Here is a 20,625-nt window from a genome sequence, read left to right as displayed (position 1 = left end):
TAAGCTGTGACTGCTTCCACCAAACTGCGTGTGTGTGTGTGCGTGTGCAAAGTTATTCTTACGGTAACAGTGCTGTCAGAAATGTTGGCTTCATCACTCATGATGCAAATTGTCTGTCTGTCTTTATTTGTTGCATCGTTGCGTGGTGCCTCCCTGTTAGAATGTTAACTTAGATGTTTCGAGACCTGCAGACTCGCTGTCATCAGCCATGTCAGCATGTCTCTGTAAGCCACCCTGACAGTCCCAGGATGCAGCTGGTGTCGCCCCATCGGCCCCTCGATACCAGAAGCAGTTGCGGCTTGGCCCACTTTCCGTTGGCCCTCCGGAACAGCGGGCGGCGGGCATCCGGGCTCTGACAGCACTGCGGAATCGGACTGTGACACCTTGTGAAGGGGCGGCAGGCTGAGCCAGCAGTCGCGGCGCAGCGCCTACTGCAGGGGTCAGACACAGTTCATAGCTGTATTATTTTTGGCAGAGGGATTACATTATGTCACGAGGTGGATTTGTTAATCCCGCTCTGCGTGCTGATATAAACCCAAAGCGCAATGATGGCCGACGCACCGCTGCAGACGCACATGATGGGCAATGACGACATAATCACACACTCTTTCTTAGCTCTCCCTATATTTCTCCTGTCTTATTTCCTGTCTGTTTGGTCTCCATCATTTCCTCCATACGTCCATCTTTTTCTCACTCTTTGTTTCTCTCCTTCTTTGCCTGTTTTCCTCCATTCTGTTTCTGATTTAATCACATTTGTTGTAAAGAAGAAACAAAATAAGTCCTCCCCAATTAATCCTCTCTCTTCTTTCTGCTGTCTTTTCTTCTGTAGCCACCTCAAACCCATTTTCCCAGAAGCCCCAGCTCTTCAGCACGCTGCTGTACTCGCTTGTTCCCATCATAGGCCTGGCCGCCGTCGTCCTCTTCTCTTTCTGGATGTGGCGACACCACAAACTGGCGTACCCGGCGGCTCTCGTTCCCACACATGTAAGTCTGACACACAAACCCTCTGAACTAAAGTACAACTGAAAAACAGCCAAAAGTGTTTTAAGGGTTTCTTTGTGTTCAAAGAATTTAGCTGTTTGTCTTTTCTTTCTGTGTTGTTCCTTGTGATGCACTCAGTGTTGTTGGGATCATTATTGCACCACTTTATGTGCAATAGCTCAGTTTACTAGAAATGTAAATGTAAATCTAGAATTTAAAAACCTCAGAATAGCGAAAGTAAAAGGTACATCTGTAAAATATTAAAATATGTATCTTTTTAATTCACAAAACTGTGCTGGTCAGTCTGATGAGATGAAAATGAATCTGCAGTTATTTTAATAGCCAACAAATTTAGTAAACACAAACCCAAATACCTTCATATTTTCTCAACTATGTACATTTTACTTTTTTTTACTTCACTGTAAATTGAATATCTTTGGGGTTTGGACTTTTAATCAGACAAACTGACATTTGAAGAACTGCAGCTGGTGGATTTAAATTAAGTTTTATTGACAAAACATTTTTGAAAAATCAACAGATCAATAATTAATTAATTGTTTGATATCCTTGAAGTGGTGACCAATTAAAACTAAGCACTTTCTCTTTTTTTTTGCATTTGGGCCATCATTGCAATGTGCACATGTGCTGTCATCACACTGCAGGATGTGTGAAGGCAAAACAAGTCAAATCATCCTGCAGCTTGTTTTTTTTTTTGTTTTTTTTAACCTGCATGATTGAAATCTTTTCCTGACTAATCTAAAATAGTATCCTGTCTGGTATATATCATAATTTATTCCAATATGACAGTTCTTGGGTACACAGAATTTGTTGATAATGAGTGACATACAGGCTCTGCAAACTACTCGAAAGTTAACCTCAAGCTGGTCTTGTGAGGGAAGTTCCTGAAAACGTAACCTCAAATATATGAAATTATGAACCTATTTTATTGAGTTGCCTCTCAAATGGCTCTGAGTTTATAACAGTTTCCGCTGGCCAGTAGCAGTTTAGGACGTTTATTGTGAAAGGCCACAATAAAATGCATTTATTTGACCTGAAAATAGCTCTGCTTCCTCGTGGACCAGAACTGTCTGCACAGGAGCATGAGATAAAAAAAAATGTTTGGATGAATGGATGTTTTTCCTTCAGTTATCTACTGGTTGGCTGATATCAGCTGATGTGATCCTTTCTTATGTCTGTATCGGAGTTATGATGTGAAAACCATTATTTTACTGAATACGCAATGCAGAAGAACACTGTGGCTGTTGGAAATGATGTCATTACGTAGCTCTAATGGCATTGTTTACAATGCTGTCAAGCATGGCTGGGATCCCCATCACCCCTTGGACACATTAGCTACAAGAGACAGAGACAAAGCGAGCAGCTGCCATCCATATTCAGTCAGAGCAAGCGTTTTACTGCAGCAAGAGAAAAGTGGTCACTATGCTGACAGATAGGTGGAGCCAAAATAGACAAGAAGTCTTTGCAAATACAGTGATGTAACAAGACAACTGCCAGTGTGAGGGAAGGCAGCGTGATGACAGCATAAAGTGTGTTGTTTGGCTGGGGGTTGTATTGTATTTGTAATTCTTTATAATCAAGTTCATGTTTAAACTATAAAACATCAAGCCTCAGTTATATTTCTTTGTCATAAGGATTTGATAGCAAAATGTTCGGAATCATTGCCATTCTTTACGTGTACAACCCCTGGCAATAATTATGGAATCACCGGCCTCGGAGGATGTTCATTCAGCTGTTTAATTTTGTAGAAAAAAAGCAGATCACAGACATGACACAAAACTAAAGTCATTTCAAATAGCAACTTTCTGGCTTTAAGAAACACTATAAGAAATCAGGAAAAAAAATTGTAGTAGTCAGTAACGGTTACTTTTTTAGACCAAGCAGAGGGGAAAAAAAAAATGGAATCACTCAATTCTGAGGAAAAAATTATGGAATCACCCTGTAACTTTTCATCCCCAAAACTAACACCTGCATCAAATTAGATCTGCTCGTTAGTCTGCATCTAAAACGGAGTGATCACACCTTGGAGAGCTGTTGCACCAAGTGGACTGACATGAATCATGGCTCCAACACGAGAGATGTCAATTGAAACAAAGGAGAGGATTATCAAACTCTTAAAAGAGAGTAAATCATCACGCAATGTTGCAAAAGATGTTGGTTGTTCACAGTCAGCTGGGTCTAAACTCTGGACCAAATACAAACAACATGGGAAGGTTGTTAAAGACAAACATACTGGTAGACCAAGGAAGACATCAAAGCGTCAAGACAGAAAACGTAAAGCAATATGTCTCAAAAATTGAAAATGCACAACAAAACTACTGAGGAACGAATGGGAGGAAACTGGAGTCAACGTCTGTGACCGAACTGTAAAAAACCGCCTAAAGGAAATGGGATTTACATACATAAAAGCTAAACGAAAGCCATCATTAACACCTAAACAGAAAAAAACAAGGTTACAATGGGCTAAGGAAAAGCAGTCATGGACTGTGGATGACTGGATGAAAGTCATATTCAGTGATGAATCTCGAATCTGCATTGGGCAAGGTGATGATGCTGGAACTTTTGTTTGGTGCCGTTCCAATGAGATTTATAAAGATGACTGCCTGAAGAGAACATGTACATTTTTTTTTTTTTTCCTCTGCTTGGTCTAAAAAAGTAACCGTTACTGACTGCCACAATTTTTTTTTCCTGATTTCTTATAGTGTTTCTTAAAGCCAGAAAGTTGCCATTTGAAATGACTTTAGTTTTGTGTCATGTCTGTGATCTGCTTTTTTTCTACAAAATTAAACAACTGAATGAACATCCTCCGAGGCCGGTGATTCCATAATTATTGCCAGGGGTTGTATATCGGCAGATATATATCAGTATCATATCAGCTCCTCCAAAAAATCCATATCGGTAGGGCTGTAGACGTAATGTTTTGAAAAATGCTTATTTTGCTCCCTCTCTCACTTATTCCTCCATTTCCTTTCTGGACTCACTTTGTGGAGCTCTTTTAGTGTAAAATTCTGGCTTAGGGTGATTGTGATGTTTTCACTCAGATTGGAAATCCTGCGAGGCCAATTTCATCACCTTTGTGAAAATTAAAAAAAAAAAAATTCACATGCTCGTTATTCTGACAGTGAGGCTGGTCTCGTGAAATAGTGATAAATTTTGTTTGTGTGATTCTGAGCAGATTTACAGCCAACAGCAGCGCTGCATTCTCCACTGTTTAGCATCAGGGGAAAAGAAAATCCATGCAGAGCTTCCACCGTGTGGAAGAGGAGTCAGGGGCCTCTGCATTATTGATGAGGCTTTATATAGGCAAACAAAACTAAACACAGTCGCTGGCAGCTCTGCCTCAGAGGGTGATAGTGAGTGGGTGGGTGGTTCGGGGAGGGAGGAGAACCAGCCAGCACTCAACTTTGTGTAGTTGTGTTTGCACAGCGTTGCAGCTCTGAACACAACCGCACAACGCAGTCAGGAAACAGATGCTAATGTGCAGAGAGATAAACGGAGAACAGGCTTATGAAACCCCTTACCTCAAATTATCCCGATAAATAAACACATTGAAACATGCACATCTGCTAAGAGCCCATAATCCACCTGATGTGGATCGTCTTGAGAAAACAAACTGCATTTCTGTAACACGCTGAATTTTTATAGTTATACATGAATGCATATGCAGAACTCACTTTTTTTTTTTCTTTTTTTTTTGCACAATAACACAATGTTACTTTACTTGTCACCTGATCAGATTTACATTTCTTGTTACATTGTGCAATAAACGCAACTACTGTGGAACATGCGACTATTACTTTTTATCGTAACATGTCAATAGATATTTTATTTATCTATTTTTCCCCTCATTTTTACTCAGTGTTGTCTACGCTGCACGTGAGCTCGGACAAACACAATTTCATTCAGCTGTAGACCTGTAGCTGTCAGGTCTGATTGACATTAAAGTTCACTGTGACTTTGAATTTAGTGTTTGACAAAAAATCATCAGATGTTACAGAAAGGGAAAAAAAAATTAACACCCCTTAAGGGAGTCAGGTTTCTGTCACACTTCATTGTCAATGAAGTGTGCTGATCTTGGCGCCACCATTTGCTTATCTCCACCAAAGAGGTTATGATTAGCAATGCTCTGTTTTATGGTGTGTTTGTGCAAAATGGGAAGAAGCATTTTTCATAAAACTCATCAGTAAGACTGTTTTTAAAATTTTGTGGAATATTCACCAAAGGGATAAGCCAGGACGTTTCTGCTCACACAGTGTTGTGCAGATTATAAACTGTACACCCAAACAAGATGCAGTGATGAAAGTTTTCCAGAAACTTTTCCAGAAACCTGGAAATCCAGGTTTTTACTTACGTGCTGAACCTTTCTGTGTTATTTTTGATAGCATACATCAGAATCCATTAATGTTCCACACCAAAACAGAGGTGGCGGTAATGCACCTTGTTGGTTTGTAAACCGCAAATAAACTCAAAAGAAGAAGGTTGTTTTTGTTTTCCTGGATGCGTTGGATTTAGTCTAGGGTCTCTCACAATATTTGTAAAATTGTTTGTAAACATCACTGATGAGACGTCGTAAGTCTCACATATTCACGTCCTGATCCGAGACTAAAGGATAATGTAACGTGGTAGCGCTCGACCACACAGCAGCGAATAAGAGATGCTGTTACAGATTTTACTGTGAAATCCGCCTTGTGTTGAAACAACAAAGGAAATGGATGAAACGTTATTCTGCTGCAGGAAACTGAAGTTCATCATGAATAAATTCAAATGGGGCTGGTTCAACCAAAAAACCCAAAACACTGACCCAACATTTTTTAATAATCATTTATAAGGAAACATTAACACTCCCGCGAAGTCTTTGATTTTATTATATTGTGTTTTTGACAGAATTCTTTGTCAGTTGACGTTATTCAAGTTATTTCACACAAATCAAACTCTGTCTTTGGGATGAATTTACTTCAAACGATCTCCATGCAAACATGATACGTTAGCCTGCTAAATCTGCATTTTATGATTTCTTCTGTTGTTGGATGTTGTTGGATGTGAAATATTCATGTAAATTAAAATATGATAAATATTTAACATGCTCATAGAAGTCGAATATTGATGTGAAAATTGTTTGTGCATCATTTTGTGCAGCACTTAAGTTGTGAGTATCCAGAAATGCTGACGTCAGCACTGGATGAAAAAAAAAAAAAAATCATTTATAGAAGTGAATAAGAATCTAATTCAAACCAAATCAGTGTTCCTGAGAGCTAAAAGTTATATTGGTGACTTAATGAACAGTAGGTGCAGCTTTACTTGTATCAAATGTTATTGTAGTTTAGACACTATCGGTTGTTATAAAAGCATAAATTGCTGAAGTTAAATGTTTAGATAAATGCAGAGAGAGAACAGTAACAGTCCCATGTGAATATATGGTTTTATCCAACTGGAATAACACCGTATTCTAATCCATGTGACAGACTGTGGATTATAGTTATGTCGTCTTGCCAATAAGGGAGAACCTCCAGACCCCTGCCAGGGGCTTCAAGCCTTTGGCCCTTGACAAAAATGATCAGTTTTTTTCCATGGCCCACTTTCATCACTCAAGATAAGACATAGTTCAAACATCGGGCCTATCCTGAACTATGTATCATTTTGCTTTGAGTTGTTGTTGCATAAAAGGGTTTAACCAAGAGCTCTGAATATAATTAATATAATTTAAAAACTAAGGGTTGTTAATGACACTGAAGTTACAAAACTTTTAGAAGTATTGGGTCTGATGTGGAGTCGCGTTTTCTTTTTATTTCTCTGCACACTTTGGCTCTGAACTTTTCACATCTTCTTCTTAATACAGGATGTTTTTCATGCTTGAGATCCAGTAATCAGAGGTACTGATGCACAAAGTGGAAAACAGGATTAAGGGTATCACATTAAGAGCAGCAGCTAAAGGACTGAGTTGCAAAATACAGGGTAAAAAAAATGTCCATAAACATTCACTAGCCAACAGTTGTTTACCTTAACTCGCCCCCATATTCTTAATTTAAGCCCATCTTTCTTTGCACTGAAGAAAAATGAACTTTCATCAAAGCTTGGACTTGGAGCTGTTTGTTTTTTGTGCAAGTTAATGGAACATATACAGTGTTAATGATGCACAAGTAATTGTTCCCTTGTAATGAGCATTAACGGATCCATTATCCCAGCATGGTTCTGTTAATTCTGCAATGGAAGAGAGGGCAGAAAATAGACCAGACTAACGGAGGGAAAATTGCTCATTGCTTTGACTTATACCCGACAGGGAAAAGGCTGCATGTTTGAGTTTTCTTGGACAAATACTCCCTACATTCCATACAACTTCCAAAAAAGCTTCAATCCCATGTGAGCTGCGCACATGCTGCGTATTTGCCACCAAAGTGGCATTATTCACACCACAGTGCCAAGTGGAGGCAAGCTGGGATTGATTCCATCTTGAGTACGCAGGCGCATGGATTCCGCGTGGATGGGCTGCAACCTGTATCTTCTCATCTTTATCGATCACTGTCTTATGGAGATGTTTTGTGTGCTTGGGTGCAGCTTTCCAAAGCACTTCAATGGGTCCAGAAGACTCTAAGCATGTCATTTTAGTCACTGAAACATTTTGAATTTCGTTAAGTCATTATAGAAAACAAAAACAAAGCAAACAACGGCAAGATGGTTTCAATCACTAAATGTAAAAAATTTAGTCCAAGCAGGTTTTTGGCACCACTTAAGGGTATTAACCAATACTTATAATCCATCCTCAGTGTACCATGGCCTACACAAATGTATGGTGGCCACCCCAGGGTTTTAAAAATGAATATTTTGCACCATGTGTCATGCTTAGTTGTCGCATTACAGGGAAACATATGTCATAGAATCCAGTGGGCGTCTACCTTGTTTAACCTTTACTTTGGAGACAAAACGTTCAACACTTCAAACTATTCCATTTATTAGTCCTATTTGCTCAACCAATAATTTTCAGCACTTTTTTCCAAAATTGGAGCAACTCTGACTTTTGACCGCTGTACAATTCTTGCTGTTTTTACCCCATAACTTCGTAGCATTCAGTCATGGATAGTCTGAACTGTACTATTTGGAATCCCTATCAGACAAATACAGGGTGGGCCAATAAAATGTTCCCACTTTTTTAATTCATACAATTAGAGAGTGTACTACAACAACCCACAGACCATTGAGGCCCTGAAGACCAACATCCATCAGGAAATTCGGAGAATCGCTCTTGTGATGTGTGGCAATGTCATCACAAACTTCAATGTGCGTGTTGCAGCTGTAATCTAAAGAAGAGCGTGGATTGAACATGTCATCAATTATTGAACTGTGTGGGAAATCAAGAGATAAAGTGGGAAACCTTTGGTATCAAATGTTAATTTGATGCTTCTGTTACAAATCTGTTAATAAAATTTTCGAATAAGTTCTCATTTCAAAAACTTGTGTACGATCAAAAAGTGGTACCATTTTATTGGCCCACCCTGTAATGTGCTGTAGCTCTCAATAAGATTGGAGCATTTTTTAATTTTGAACCCAGTGTCATCCTTCATTGACCCCTACCTGGCTTACCAGCCACCCTGGGATAGCCACCATACATTTTTGTGTAGACAGTGGTCAGCTGAGCCTGGGTTATAAGCGTTGGTTAATCCCCTTTAAGAGGGACTGATCGTATCAAAACTGGACTATTTCCCTTTTGTCTGTGTGTAATTTTGTGAAAACTAAGCATGTCCCACAGTCATAATCCAAGCGATTTAATATTGATTATCAGCCAATACAGGTACTGATCCCGTACTTGATGTACACATTGCATGCTCATTCGCTCATCGTTATCGAAGCGAATAACAAAATTAAATTTTGAGGTTTTCTTTTAATCCTTATGTCGTTATTTTTTACACGTGAAAAATGTGTATATGTAAATAAATCTGATGCGAGTGTGTCGACGTGCATCATACAGATATTTTCAGTTTTTGTTTTCTCCGTCTGTTGTTTCATCATGTCAGATTTAAATTTTTGACCGTAGCGGTTGTCTGCACTTGTCGCTGTGCGAATCATCTTAAAGTAAACGTAATAGTTAAAAGTTTAATTTTAATCTGTCCTCTCTTCATCTGATGGATTTAACACGTCTGTGTTTGTGATTATTTTGGGTACCTTGAAAAGGCGTGAATGCGTCGCTTTCACCCTCACGAGTGTGCTGATCTCAGAACAGTGCTTCTTCTCTGTTGCTGGATAGATTTGGCATTCCACTTCCTGGGGGCATCGCTGTCATTACCACGCTGTCGTTATGTTGCATTTTGTCCCATCGTTTTCTCTAACCAATCACAAACCGCTGACATGTCATGTGTCCCAAACCACAGCTTTAGAAACAGTGGTGTGGAGCAGGAGGAACAAAACTATTTTTGGAGGGGGGGTACAGAGCTCTTTTGTCTGCTCCTTTATCTTTCACTTACTTACAGAAAGTCATTTCTCTGTTTGCTCCTTTTCAACAAGCACGCCTTTCACATTATGGTGGAGGTAAGATAATTTAAAGTTACAGCAATTAGTTTTCCGTCCTTTGTTGGATTCAGAGCTTGGTATGAATTCTCCACCTTAACCCCATGTCACTATTTTATTTCTCTTTTCTTTAATCAGTCGTGTCTAATTTACTCGGCTGGTGTCATTTATTTATTTTTATTGCCTGAGTTTATTGCATGGATGGTTGCTGTTTTTGTTTTCTGCTGATAATGTATCATGCATGGTGGAAATTGGCCAAGATGGCACCGAATGCAGCCCCCCCCCCCCCCCAAAAAAAATGTCAATTGATGTTTATGCAATGCCTGTGATGTGACCCAGTTTTCTGCTAGCAGGACCTATGGCTCACCACATTTCTCATGGAAAGAGAAAGAGAAAGGAAGAAAACGAAGCATATGAAATGTTGGCCCTTTGCTTTTCCCATTGCTCATGCAGACAAAGTCCTGCAGACATGTTTGCTTCACTGGGTTCTTTTTTTCTTCTTCTTTTATCTCATCATAGTGCTTATATCCTCCTGACTACCAGGACACACACACACACACATATATATATATATATATATATATATATATATATATATATATATACATATATATATATATATATATATATATATATATATATATATATATATATATATATATATATATATATATATATATATATATATAATGTGTGTGTGTCCTGGTAGTCAGAAGGATACACAAACAGACTGCGTGTGTATGTCTTTATGAAAATCCTCTGAATTTCTCAGATTGTAGGTTAAAAACAAACAAAAAAAAGCAGCAAGTCTACAGGTCAGTCTTTCTTTCTTTTTTTTTGTAAAGATTAGATCGACGGTGATATTCTGGTTAAACTACCGTAGTTGCATGTCGGTGTGCTAAGGGCGTTCTGTGCGAAATTCTGCCAAAAGATGTGGTGGGCTGATGCATGAGCACGGCCCATTACATTTGTCGGAGCGCCCATTTGAATAACTTGTCTGATTTAATCACAGATAACTCACCCGTTTGTGTCCAATTTTTTGTTCTTTTCCCATTCATTAAAAGTGAAATGTAGCGCTAACATATAAAGCAAAAAAAGAAAATCATTTTGCAGGAAAAAAACTAGATAAGTGAATATACAACTCCTCTTCACACTGTGGCCCACACGCTGCAGTCTACAACTGATGCAAGTTTTACACGTTTTGGAAGTGGAGTCTTAGAGATACATTTCATTTTCCATTCCCAAAACAGTATAATTGCATTGAACTGTTAGTGCCGTATTGTGAGGTGCCACAAGTTACCGACGATTGTTTATCTATACAGCTGTGAACGAACTATCAATGTTTTTGACACTTTACAGTCTTTTAGTCCTTTTCTCCCTTCAGAGACTAACCATCACTTTTGACAGCAATTGATTCAGTAGCTTTTGAAAAAAAATATGGACCTCTCCTGCAAAGGTTGCCAGTTCACACTGATTGGTGCATTCACACTCTGACAATTAGCCCACCGTTTGCCAACGCAAAGTGAAACGTTGATGTACGTTGACCAGTGCCGAGGTGCTCCGGACGACGCAGGAGTGAAGTCTGCGCTGTTTTGGCATCGCTCATGTTCTTCGGGGTCCTGGAAAATTTTTCAAGATGCTTCAGATCTGACATCGGCAAAAGTTGCGCTCCGCGCCTACTGTGTCGCCTCCGCTAGTATGCCATTACTGCCACATTCACTTCCGCTGGCCAACATTGGGGGCTTGACTGGATGCACCACCTCCTCTGGATCCCTTTGGGCATGAAGACATGTACAAATAAGAAGAAATGTGAAGGAATATGTAGAACCTGTCTCGATGACACACTAGTAGCAGGTGACACAATCACAAAGTTGCTTCGAGTTTATATAAGCTACCAAATGTTGAGTCGACAGTCAGCTGTGCGACTGCTCCGTGGAGTGCTGCCGGTTCGTTGGTGTGAAACCTCGTGTGTTTGTCTCATATGAACTTTCACACTTTGTGCAAACAATGTTTTTCCTCGGAGCTGCTTGTGGGGATTGAAGTTGTTTTGAGTTCGCTGATGTACCTCTCTCACGTCACACCGCCAACCCTGCTTCAGGTGCTTTTGGCCTCCAGTTCTAAACTGTGCCGCTGTGAGGGGGTGATATTTGGCTGAAATAATGTCACAATTCAGTCTTTTTTTTTCTTTTTTTTTTCAATGAAACAGATGTCATGCTGTCACAAAATAATGTGAATCAGCAACAACAGAAAGTCATCTCAGCTGCACTTTAAGATCATATTGTTATCCATCAACATCGGTCAGTCCAGAATGGCTGCCCTTTGTGTTCTTTCCATCTTAAGTCCTAATATTATTAAAATACATTTTTATCTGTGGAACTTGGTGCCAGTCAAGTCGGGCTGAAAAGACTTATTCTGATGTCATAGATGAAGATGTAACCCGATTAGACTATGGGAGATGGTTGAGGATTGGGAAGAACGGTGAGAAGCAGTAGATTTCTTCTTCCTGTTTCCTGTGGTCTGCTGACTAAGTGTAATGTGCCCCCATTCGAGGCCACGGCGCCCTGTGATCGGACAAAGGATCCGGTGACTCCCACGGGAGGTCCGGCTGCGCCAGTCCAGGCTGCCTCGTCACAAGGCACAAGATTTTCCAGAAAGAGTGTAGACAAAGGCATTACATCATCGTGACTGTCAAACACACAAAAAGTACAAGGTGTTGTTGTTTTATTTGTAATTGTTGATTTGCAGTTGAAAAGGAACCTCTTTGAATTGTTTTTGGTATATTAATGTCATTCTAAGTGTTACATAAAACTAATTTTTACAGTTATTTTCAAAATTCGCATTTTCTATTGATAATTATCATGCTAAACAAATTAGCTAAAAATTAATCACCTCTAGAGGCGCCGCATTCAAACCAGAAGTGTGATGTACGCACATGGGGAAATGTGTTTACAATACAACAGGAAGCCATAAGCTCTGCTTTTTTAGATTTTATTTTATTTTAGTTTTGTCTTGGTGGATTGTGGGCTATATTTTTATCGCAGGAAGAGCCGACTGATGGCTGTGATGAACACTGATGTGAGATAAATGAATGAAGCGCTGTGACTCTTTCAGCTTTTAAAAATAAGTAAATTTTCTTGTTGTGGAACAAAATGCTGGCATTCTCTGGTTCAGGCTGAAAACATAGAGGGACTTCCTTTTGATGTGGTTTTCCAAAATCAGGACTCTTTATGTGGATACGTTTTTGTCAGGCTGTGAATGAAACGAAATAACAGGCAAGATTAAGACTTTGTATTTGAATTCATATTATGTCCTCAGCTAGACTGATAAATAGTCCACTTTTGAACCTCACCTCCTGTGAAGACTTGCCCCGGTTCTCGTTTGTCTCTGCGCTCTCAGCGACAGTTGGCTTTGGTCTTCTTGACCAGGATCCTGTTTCTGGGGCTCACGTTGACTCTGGCTGGCCCCGCGTTTACACACCTACTAAAGTCAAATAATGTTGGGACTGCAGTGTTTTTGGTTTCAAACTCATGAGCTCCGCTCGAAAATCTCTTTCACAGCAGTCCTTCTCAAAATGGTTGCTACACACTTTTGACACCCTGTTAACAAGCGGGCCCTTTAGTTTCATTGCACTTAGCCGCTGTCTGAGCCTTTCCTTATTTTTCAGCGGTAGCCCATGATAGCTAACATTCTTTCTTCTGTATCCCTCGTTAGAGCAGCCAGGAGCCATGCAATAATAATAATAATTGTAAAAAATAATGCTGTCTACTTTACGGATTTCGCCTGTTGCGGGTTATTTTTAGAACGTAACTCCCGCGATAAACGAGGGACCACTGTATATGCATATATAAACATGATTGGCATTAAAAAATAGGAGCATCTTATTTACAATACGCACGTTAGACTCCTTGGTCCATGTTAAACAGTGTTAAATCAGCTGTATTACAGTCTAGTTTAACTCTATCACTGTTGATCCACGTGAATTAAACACTTACTAACACACCGTTAATATTGTAATAACTGGTGCCAGACATCCCCTGATGTCGGGTAAAGTTCGTGATTTGAGGTCATCATCGCCACCGTCATACTGTTGAACACTTCTGGCAGTTGAGTCTGACAGAATCCTTTTCAGGACTCTATTCTCTCTCTCACTGGCTGCACACTGTTTGGATTCCTGGCGACATCCGTGCAGACATTATGGGATGACAGGCGTAAGACTTAGAACTGTGAAGGCAGGAAAAGATAACACTGCCATTAGATGTTCCTCTAATCACAGTGACTTTGCTTCTTTAATGATGACACTCAGGCCGTCCATTCCAGATCTAAATCTGATCCTTGTTAGTTGCCATAAATGGAATTCTGATGGTTAACTTTGATGTTGTGCAGCATGATTACAAGATCATTCTACATCACAAGCCAAACACAGTTTGACGTTTTCTGATTCTTCTTTTCTTTCCAGTAATTTGAAAAAATAACTCAGAATGCACAACTCTTCTCTTTCATTGAAGGAAACTATTTTGAGAGTGTAAGAGAAGAACACAGAGCTGCAACGATCACCAAATTTGCCTCCTTGTTGTCAAACATATCTGCTAACGGAAATTTTAGAGCAATACAAAGTCCTAAAAGATATTAAATGATGCAGGCTTCCTTCGTCTGTAGCATTCTTGTCTGGGCAGGCGGTAAAAGCTGAAGTCGCTTTCATTACTTACACAGTTACGAGCTTTTTGGCTTTGCCCGGCGGCGCCACAGAGTTGATTTTTCATGCACAGAAGACTTTTGATATTACTCATCTTTGTTTTTGTTTTTATCTTTCATGCGTGCGTCGGCTTCAGAAATTGATTTTATTTCTTAGTCACGTGACAAAAAAAAAAAAAAAAACAGACGCTGTCAGATGGAAGCTGGCACTTTTGATATATAATAGCAGTGTTTAACTGGATCCTGTGGGCCCCGGGGTCTTAAAACCTGCTCCATCTTATCTCGCTTGTAAGTAAAAACATCAGTAGTAGTGCAGGGAGAAGTTTCTCTCTCTCGCTCTCTCTCTCTCTCTCTCTCTCTCTCTCTCTCTCTCTCTCTCTCTCTCTCTCTCTCTCTCTCTCGCTCTTGCTCTCTCGCTCTCTCTCTTTCTTTTACTCTTTCTGAGATACGGAGGTATGGAAGCACAGTCAAGATGTTACAGCATCGTGTCAGGTTTCATCAAAGGCCATCAGTCATGTGATCGTCTGCCTTTTTATCCTTTGGAAATGTGATTCTCTCCCTTCATGCTTCTTTTTAAGCTTCACAACCCCCCCTCCCCCCCGTGTCACTCTCCTTGCTCGTCCTCTGTCCTTCTCTCTGAAGTCACATGTGAAAGTGATCAGCTTAATCCCAATCACCAGCTGTGCTTAACCTACTTTAGATTTGCTCCACGCTTCCTAGATTTCACTTTTGTTTGTACGGGATTAGCGAGGATGCACAGCATGTGCATGGCATTTGACCTGCCTGGGTTAAAAGTGACGGCTTGTAAATGTTTTCACTAAACTGTTTAGCTGTTTCGTTGTTTTAATGTCTGTTTTCTGCCCCGCCGTGCTTCATTTTTATTCACTTTTTTTTTTTTTTTTTTTTTTTTTTGCGTCTCTGCAGCGATGCCGTCCTCAGGGATCCTAGCTGCTTAGAATTCAAACTGGCTGCCTTCTATTGACAGTCCTGCTTCTTTAAAATCAGCCCTCATGGATTTAATTTGATTTAAAATGACTTCCTGGCTGCCAAAAAAGAACACAGTAATAACAGTAGTAAACTTCAACATGCAACCTTTTCTTAATAAAACAAAACTCCCAACCAGCTTCAACAGTCAAATGAAGCAAATAAGCCCATAAAATAAAGGAAACTAAAGCAAGGAGGCCCTTGAGCATGCAAGGGAAACCGGCTAAAAGTCTGTTGGTTTAAAAAAAAAAAAAATACATTTTGCAAGGTTGTTGACAGTCCAAACACCTGGCGTAAAAGCCCGAGATAGACCCCTGTGCCCAGACTGTACCCGAGTTTAAAGTTGGCTCGTCTTAATAGCACCTCTGGGTATGTTCTAGGCCTTGGGTAAAAATACAATCGGGGAATAAACTGGGGCTGCAACAAATAAATTTCATTATCGATTTTTTTGTTTTCATCATCAGCTTTTGTTGTGTGCACAGTTAATTGATTAGTTGTCCGGTTCATAAAATGTCACAAAATGGTGTAAATTGTCAGTTTCCCAAAACCCAAGATGACATCCTGAAATGAATTGTTTTGCCCAAAACACAAAGATACTCAGTTGATTACATGAAAGGAGCAAAGAAACCAGTAAATATTCACATTTAAGAAGCTAAATCAAATCAATCAAAGAATTTGTGGATTAAAAACAAACAAAACTGACTCTGAGTTTGTGGTTAATTCAATAATCAATTAATTGTTGCAGTTCTGCTATAAAGCAGCTTTGCCTGATTTATACCCCGGGCTGTATTTTAGACTTCACCTGGGTATAGTTTGGTAGTGGTTCAGTCTAACCTTTGACCTCTGATCTTTGTCCTTTATTGCAACCCCCATGCTGTTTGAATGCTCTGCAGAAACAACAAAAAGATTCAGTTTTGTTTTTGTTTTCATCTGTCTGCAGGATCCTGGACCGTCACCCCCATCGCCGATCTTGGACCACAAGCCACTGCAGCTGATTGAGGTGAAAGCCAGGGGGCGCTTTGGCTGCGTGTGGAAGGCTCAGCTGCTGAATGAATATGTGGCTGTGAAGATTTTTCCTATTCAGGTATTAAAATGTTCTGCAGTAGCCATTTTCTTTTGTGAACTGATTATTAAAACTTATAAACTCGAGCAGCACTCAGTGGAAGAGTTTTTACAGATGAGCACACCCTATAATTTTAAGCAAGTTTGTTAGTGTCTTGTAAGTGCCAATATCTTTGTTGAGTTCTACAACCCCTGGCAAAAATTATGGAATCACCAGCCTTGGAGGATGTTCATTCAGTTGTTTAATTTTGTAGAAAAAAAGCAGATCACAGACATGACACAAAACTAAAGTCATTTCAAATGGCAACTTTCTGGCTTTAAGAAACACTATAAGAAATCAAGAAAAAAAATTGTGGCAGTCAGGAATGTTTACTTTTTTAGACCAAGCAGAGGAAAAAAATATGGACTCACTCAATTCTGAGGAATAAATTATGGAGTCACCCTGTAAATTTTCATCCCCAAAACTAACACCTGCATCAAATCAGATCTGCTCATTAGTCTGCATCTAAAAAGGAGTGATCACACCTTTGAGAGCTGTTGCACCAAGTGGACTGACATGAATCATGGCTCCAACACGAGAGATGTCAATTGAAACAAAGGAGAGGATTATCAAACTCTTAAAAGAGGGTAAATCATCACGCAGTGTTGCAAAAGATGTTGGTTGTTCACAGTCAGCTGTGTGTAAACTCTGGACCAAATACAAACAACATGGGAAGGTTGTTAAAGGCAAACATACTGGTAGACCAAGGAAGACATCAAAGCATCAAGACAGAAAACTTAAAGCAATATGTCTCAAAAATCGAAACTGCACAACAAAACAAATGAGGAACGAATGGGAGGAAACTGGAGTCAACGTCTGTGACCGAACTGTAAGAAACCGCCTGAAGGAAATGGGATTTACATACAGAAAAGCTAAACGAAAGCCATCATTAACACCTAAACAGAAAAAACAAGGCTACAATGGCTAAGGAAAAGCAATCGTGGACTGTGGATGACTGGATGAAAGTCATATTCAGCGATGAATCTCGAATCTGCATTGGGCAAGGTGATGATGCTGGAACTTTTGTTTGGTGCCGTTCCAATGAGATTTATAAAGATGACTGCCTGAAGAGAACATGTAAATTTCCACAGTCATTGATGATATGGGGCTGCATGTCAGGTAAAGGCACTGGGGAGATAACTGTCATTACATCATCAATAAATGCACAAGTTTACATTGATATTTTGGACACTTTTCTTATCCCATCAATTGAAAGGATGTTTGGGGATGATGAAATCATTTTTCAAGATGATAATGCATCTTGCCAGAGAGCAAAAACTGTGAAAACATTCCTTGCAAAAAGACACATAGGGTCAATGTCATGGCCTGCACATAGTCCAGATCTTAATCCAATTGAAAATCTTTGGTGGAAGTTGAAGAAAATGGTCCATGACAAGGCTCCAACCTGCAAAGCTGATCTGGCAACAGTAATCAGAGAAAGTTGGAGCCAGATTGATGAAGAGTACTGTTTGTCACTCATTAAGTCCATGCCTCAGAGACTGCAAGCTGTTATAAAAGCCAGAGGTGGTGCAACAAAATACTAGTGATGTGTTGGAGCGTTCTTTTGTTTTTCATGATTCCATAATTTTTTCCTCAGAATTGAGTGATTCCATATTTTTTTCCTCTGCTTGGTCTAAAAAAGTAACCGTTACTGACTGCCACAATTTTTTTTCCTGATTTCTTATAGTGTTTCTTAAAGCCAGAAAGTTGCCATTTGAAATGACTTTAGTTTTGTGTCATGTCTGTGATCTGCTTTTTTTCTACAAAATTAAACAACTGAATGAACATCCTCTGAAGCCGGTGATTCCATAATTTTTGCCAGGGGTTGTACATTTTGAGAGGTCTTTTGTCGTACAGATGGAACATCTTACATAATAACAGAACGCCATTAACCGACATAAAACCACTGTTTATTATAGCCGTCAGTCAGATGTTACCTTTGGAGTACTAACAGTTGTATCTGTGTCCAGGACAAACTGTCGTGGCAGAACGAGTACGAGATCTACAGCGTGTGCGGCATGAAACACGACAACATCCTGCACTTCATCGGCGTTGAAAAGAGGAACAACAATCTGGACTTGGAGCTGTGGCTCATCACTGCCTACCATGAGAAGGTACATCACCTCAGACGGGGATTTCTCCCAAGCCAGCTCCCAAATACTGTTTTTAAGCTACATTTTAATGGCTTTAATCTGTGTCAGTTTCACTCATCATCTATCTGCCATCAGTCTTGGACTGGTGTCCAGACGATGGTGGCAGCATGTCTGCTAATGTAACCCAGTCAGTCTCCGATCCAGTACATCCAGACCACCTCAGCTGACTCCTTCCATCATGAAGGAGCGGTGATTCTACTTCGAGATGCTTCTTGATGTCCGTATTTCTCACCCTGCAAAGGAAGATCATTTTGGTTCAAGTGATTCATATTTAAACGCGGCCTATGTCACTGGCACGTTTATTTTCAAAAAGCTTCCAAACACATCTCTAAATCTCAACCCTAGATTTCTCTGGCACACATCATGATAATTTACTGTACCTTTTTCTCCTGAAATATTAACCTCAAAGCGTATGCATCAGTCCCCCTGCATAATATACAGCCAGCAGCAGCAGGAGACGAAACGAACAAGCTAATTACAAAAGTAGAGAGTTTGTATGAATTTATAAGTTTCACTGATGGGATGTTTGCTGAATAGCGATGCTACCTACAACGATTTAAAATCTACACAGGGTGAGTTTTTTTTTGAAATGCTGTTATTTGCACAAAATCATGCAGGCTTAATGTTGATAGAATATTGAAGGTAATCTGGTACGGCGTTCAAAAGACACCCGGACCTATCGCCGTACTCTGTGCGCTCTGTGTACAGCACCTTTAAAATACAGTTGTTTTTTTTTCCTCCTCCATGGGAAGTTGTAGAGTTTTATACATGTTTACTGAAGAATGAAAAACTTACTTTATTTGTATTCCATTTCCGATACATTGATGTCTGAAAAAGGCCCATCACTCTCACTCACTCATGTTCAGCCACTTACTACGATTATGGGTCACAGGGGGATGGAGCCTATCCCAGCACTGACAGCACATGAGGCGGGGTACACCCTGGACAGGATGTCAGTCTGTCGCAGCAAAAGGCTATCACAAAAAATAATAATAATAAAAATACATTTATGTGTATAGCACTTTACATAAAATATCTGCTCAATCCACAATACAGATCAGATGCGTATCAAACTTGGTCTGTTCATTCAGAGTGCCAGTTTATACCTCATTGTCACAAATGAGACTGATTGAGGCACGTTTGATTGAGATATAATGCAAAATGTACATCAGATGGGCTTTTCAATATTAAATTCAAATGTCCAAAAAATCCACAATTCAGATCAGATCCAATCAAACTTTGTCAGGTGATAGTGAGTGTCAGCCTGCACCTCACTATCAAATATGAGAGTGACTGGGGCACATTTGGTTAAGATATAATGTAAAATATACATTAAATGGGGTTTTCAATGTTAAATTTAAATGTCCACAAAATCTGTAATCTGGATCAAACGTCATCAGTCAATAAAAGGATACATCCTGCATATCGCTCTCAAATGTGAAAGAGATTTGATCTTTTTTTGACAGTTATGAATTTTTGAAAATTTGTTCAGTGTTAAAGGATGAGATTTTTCCAAGATTTTTCCTGACTTTGCCCTTTAACCTATGACCTTGAAAATGGAATCAGCTCTTGCCGATCAGGATATGAATCTAGAGTAAAAATTTCACGATATATGAAAAATTGTGCACATGCATCATACCAGGACAGATCAGAGGTATCATCTGATACTTCTGCCAGAACAGATCATGCATTGACCAGATTGCCATCTTGCTCTCATCACTGAGCACTCTTTAGAGTGGAATTCATCTCTGTACATCAATTTCGTCAACTATGAGAAGGCATTTGACAGCGATGAACGCAAAACCCTCTGGAAGCTGCTACGCCATTATGGAGTGCCAACTAAACTGGTCACCTTGATCAAGAACTTCTATGAAGGAATGACTTGCCAGGTGGTCCATGGTGGACAGCTCATAGACAGCCTTGGGGTGAAGACTGGAGTCAGACAAGGCTGCCTCCTGTTGCCTTTTTTCTTCCTCCTGGTGATCATTTGGACCATGAAGAGGTCAACAGCACACAGAAGAAATGGAATCCAATGGACACTATGGTGGACCAGACGCAGATGTCAGAGCAAGAATCAGCAAGGCAAGGGCAGCATAATTGCAGCTGAAGAACATATGGAGCTCCAAGGTGGTATCAAGTTGCATGAAGATTAGGCTGTTCAACTCCAATGTCAAGTCAGTGCTATTGTACGGAGCCGAG

At 39.8% G+C, this 20,625-nt stretch overlaps 1 protein-coding gene across 4 annotated transcripts in view; it reads left to right on the top strand.

The window, feature by feature from the left end:
* Positions 1-20,625, top strand: part of acvr2ab (activin A receptor type 2Ab) — a 92,622-nt gene that overhangs the window by 61,611 nt on the left and 10,386 nt on the right. For 2 of the 4 annotated variants that reach the window (XM_034179017.1, XM_034179027.1), the window contains exons 4-7: positions 830-984; positions 9,493-9,516; positions 16,112-16,255; positions 18,244-18,387. In XM_034179017.1, the coding sequence (XP_034034908.1) occupies positions 830-984; positions 9,493-9,516; positions 16,112-16,255; positions 18,244-18,387 (467 nt within the window). The remainder of the gene's footprint in view (positions 1-829; positions 985-9,492; positions 9,517-16,111; positions 16,256-18,243; positions 18,388-20,625) is intronic. The other 2 variants (XM_034179024.1, XM_034179033.1) reach the window with 1 other exon arrangement.

The sequence above is a fragment of the Thalassophryne amazonica genome, chromosome 1, assembly GCF_902500255.1.
Source record: "Thalassophryne amazonica chromosome 1, fThaAma1.1, whole genome shotgun sequence".
Classification (NCBI taxonomy): Eukaryota; Metazoa; Chordata; class Actinopteri; order Batrachoidiformes; family Batrachoididae; genus Thalassophryne; species Thalassophryne amazonica.
Note: the sequence above shows the minus strand (reverse complement) of the source record. Positions and strands in the feature narration are given on the sequence as shown.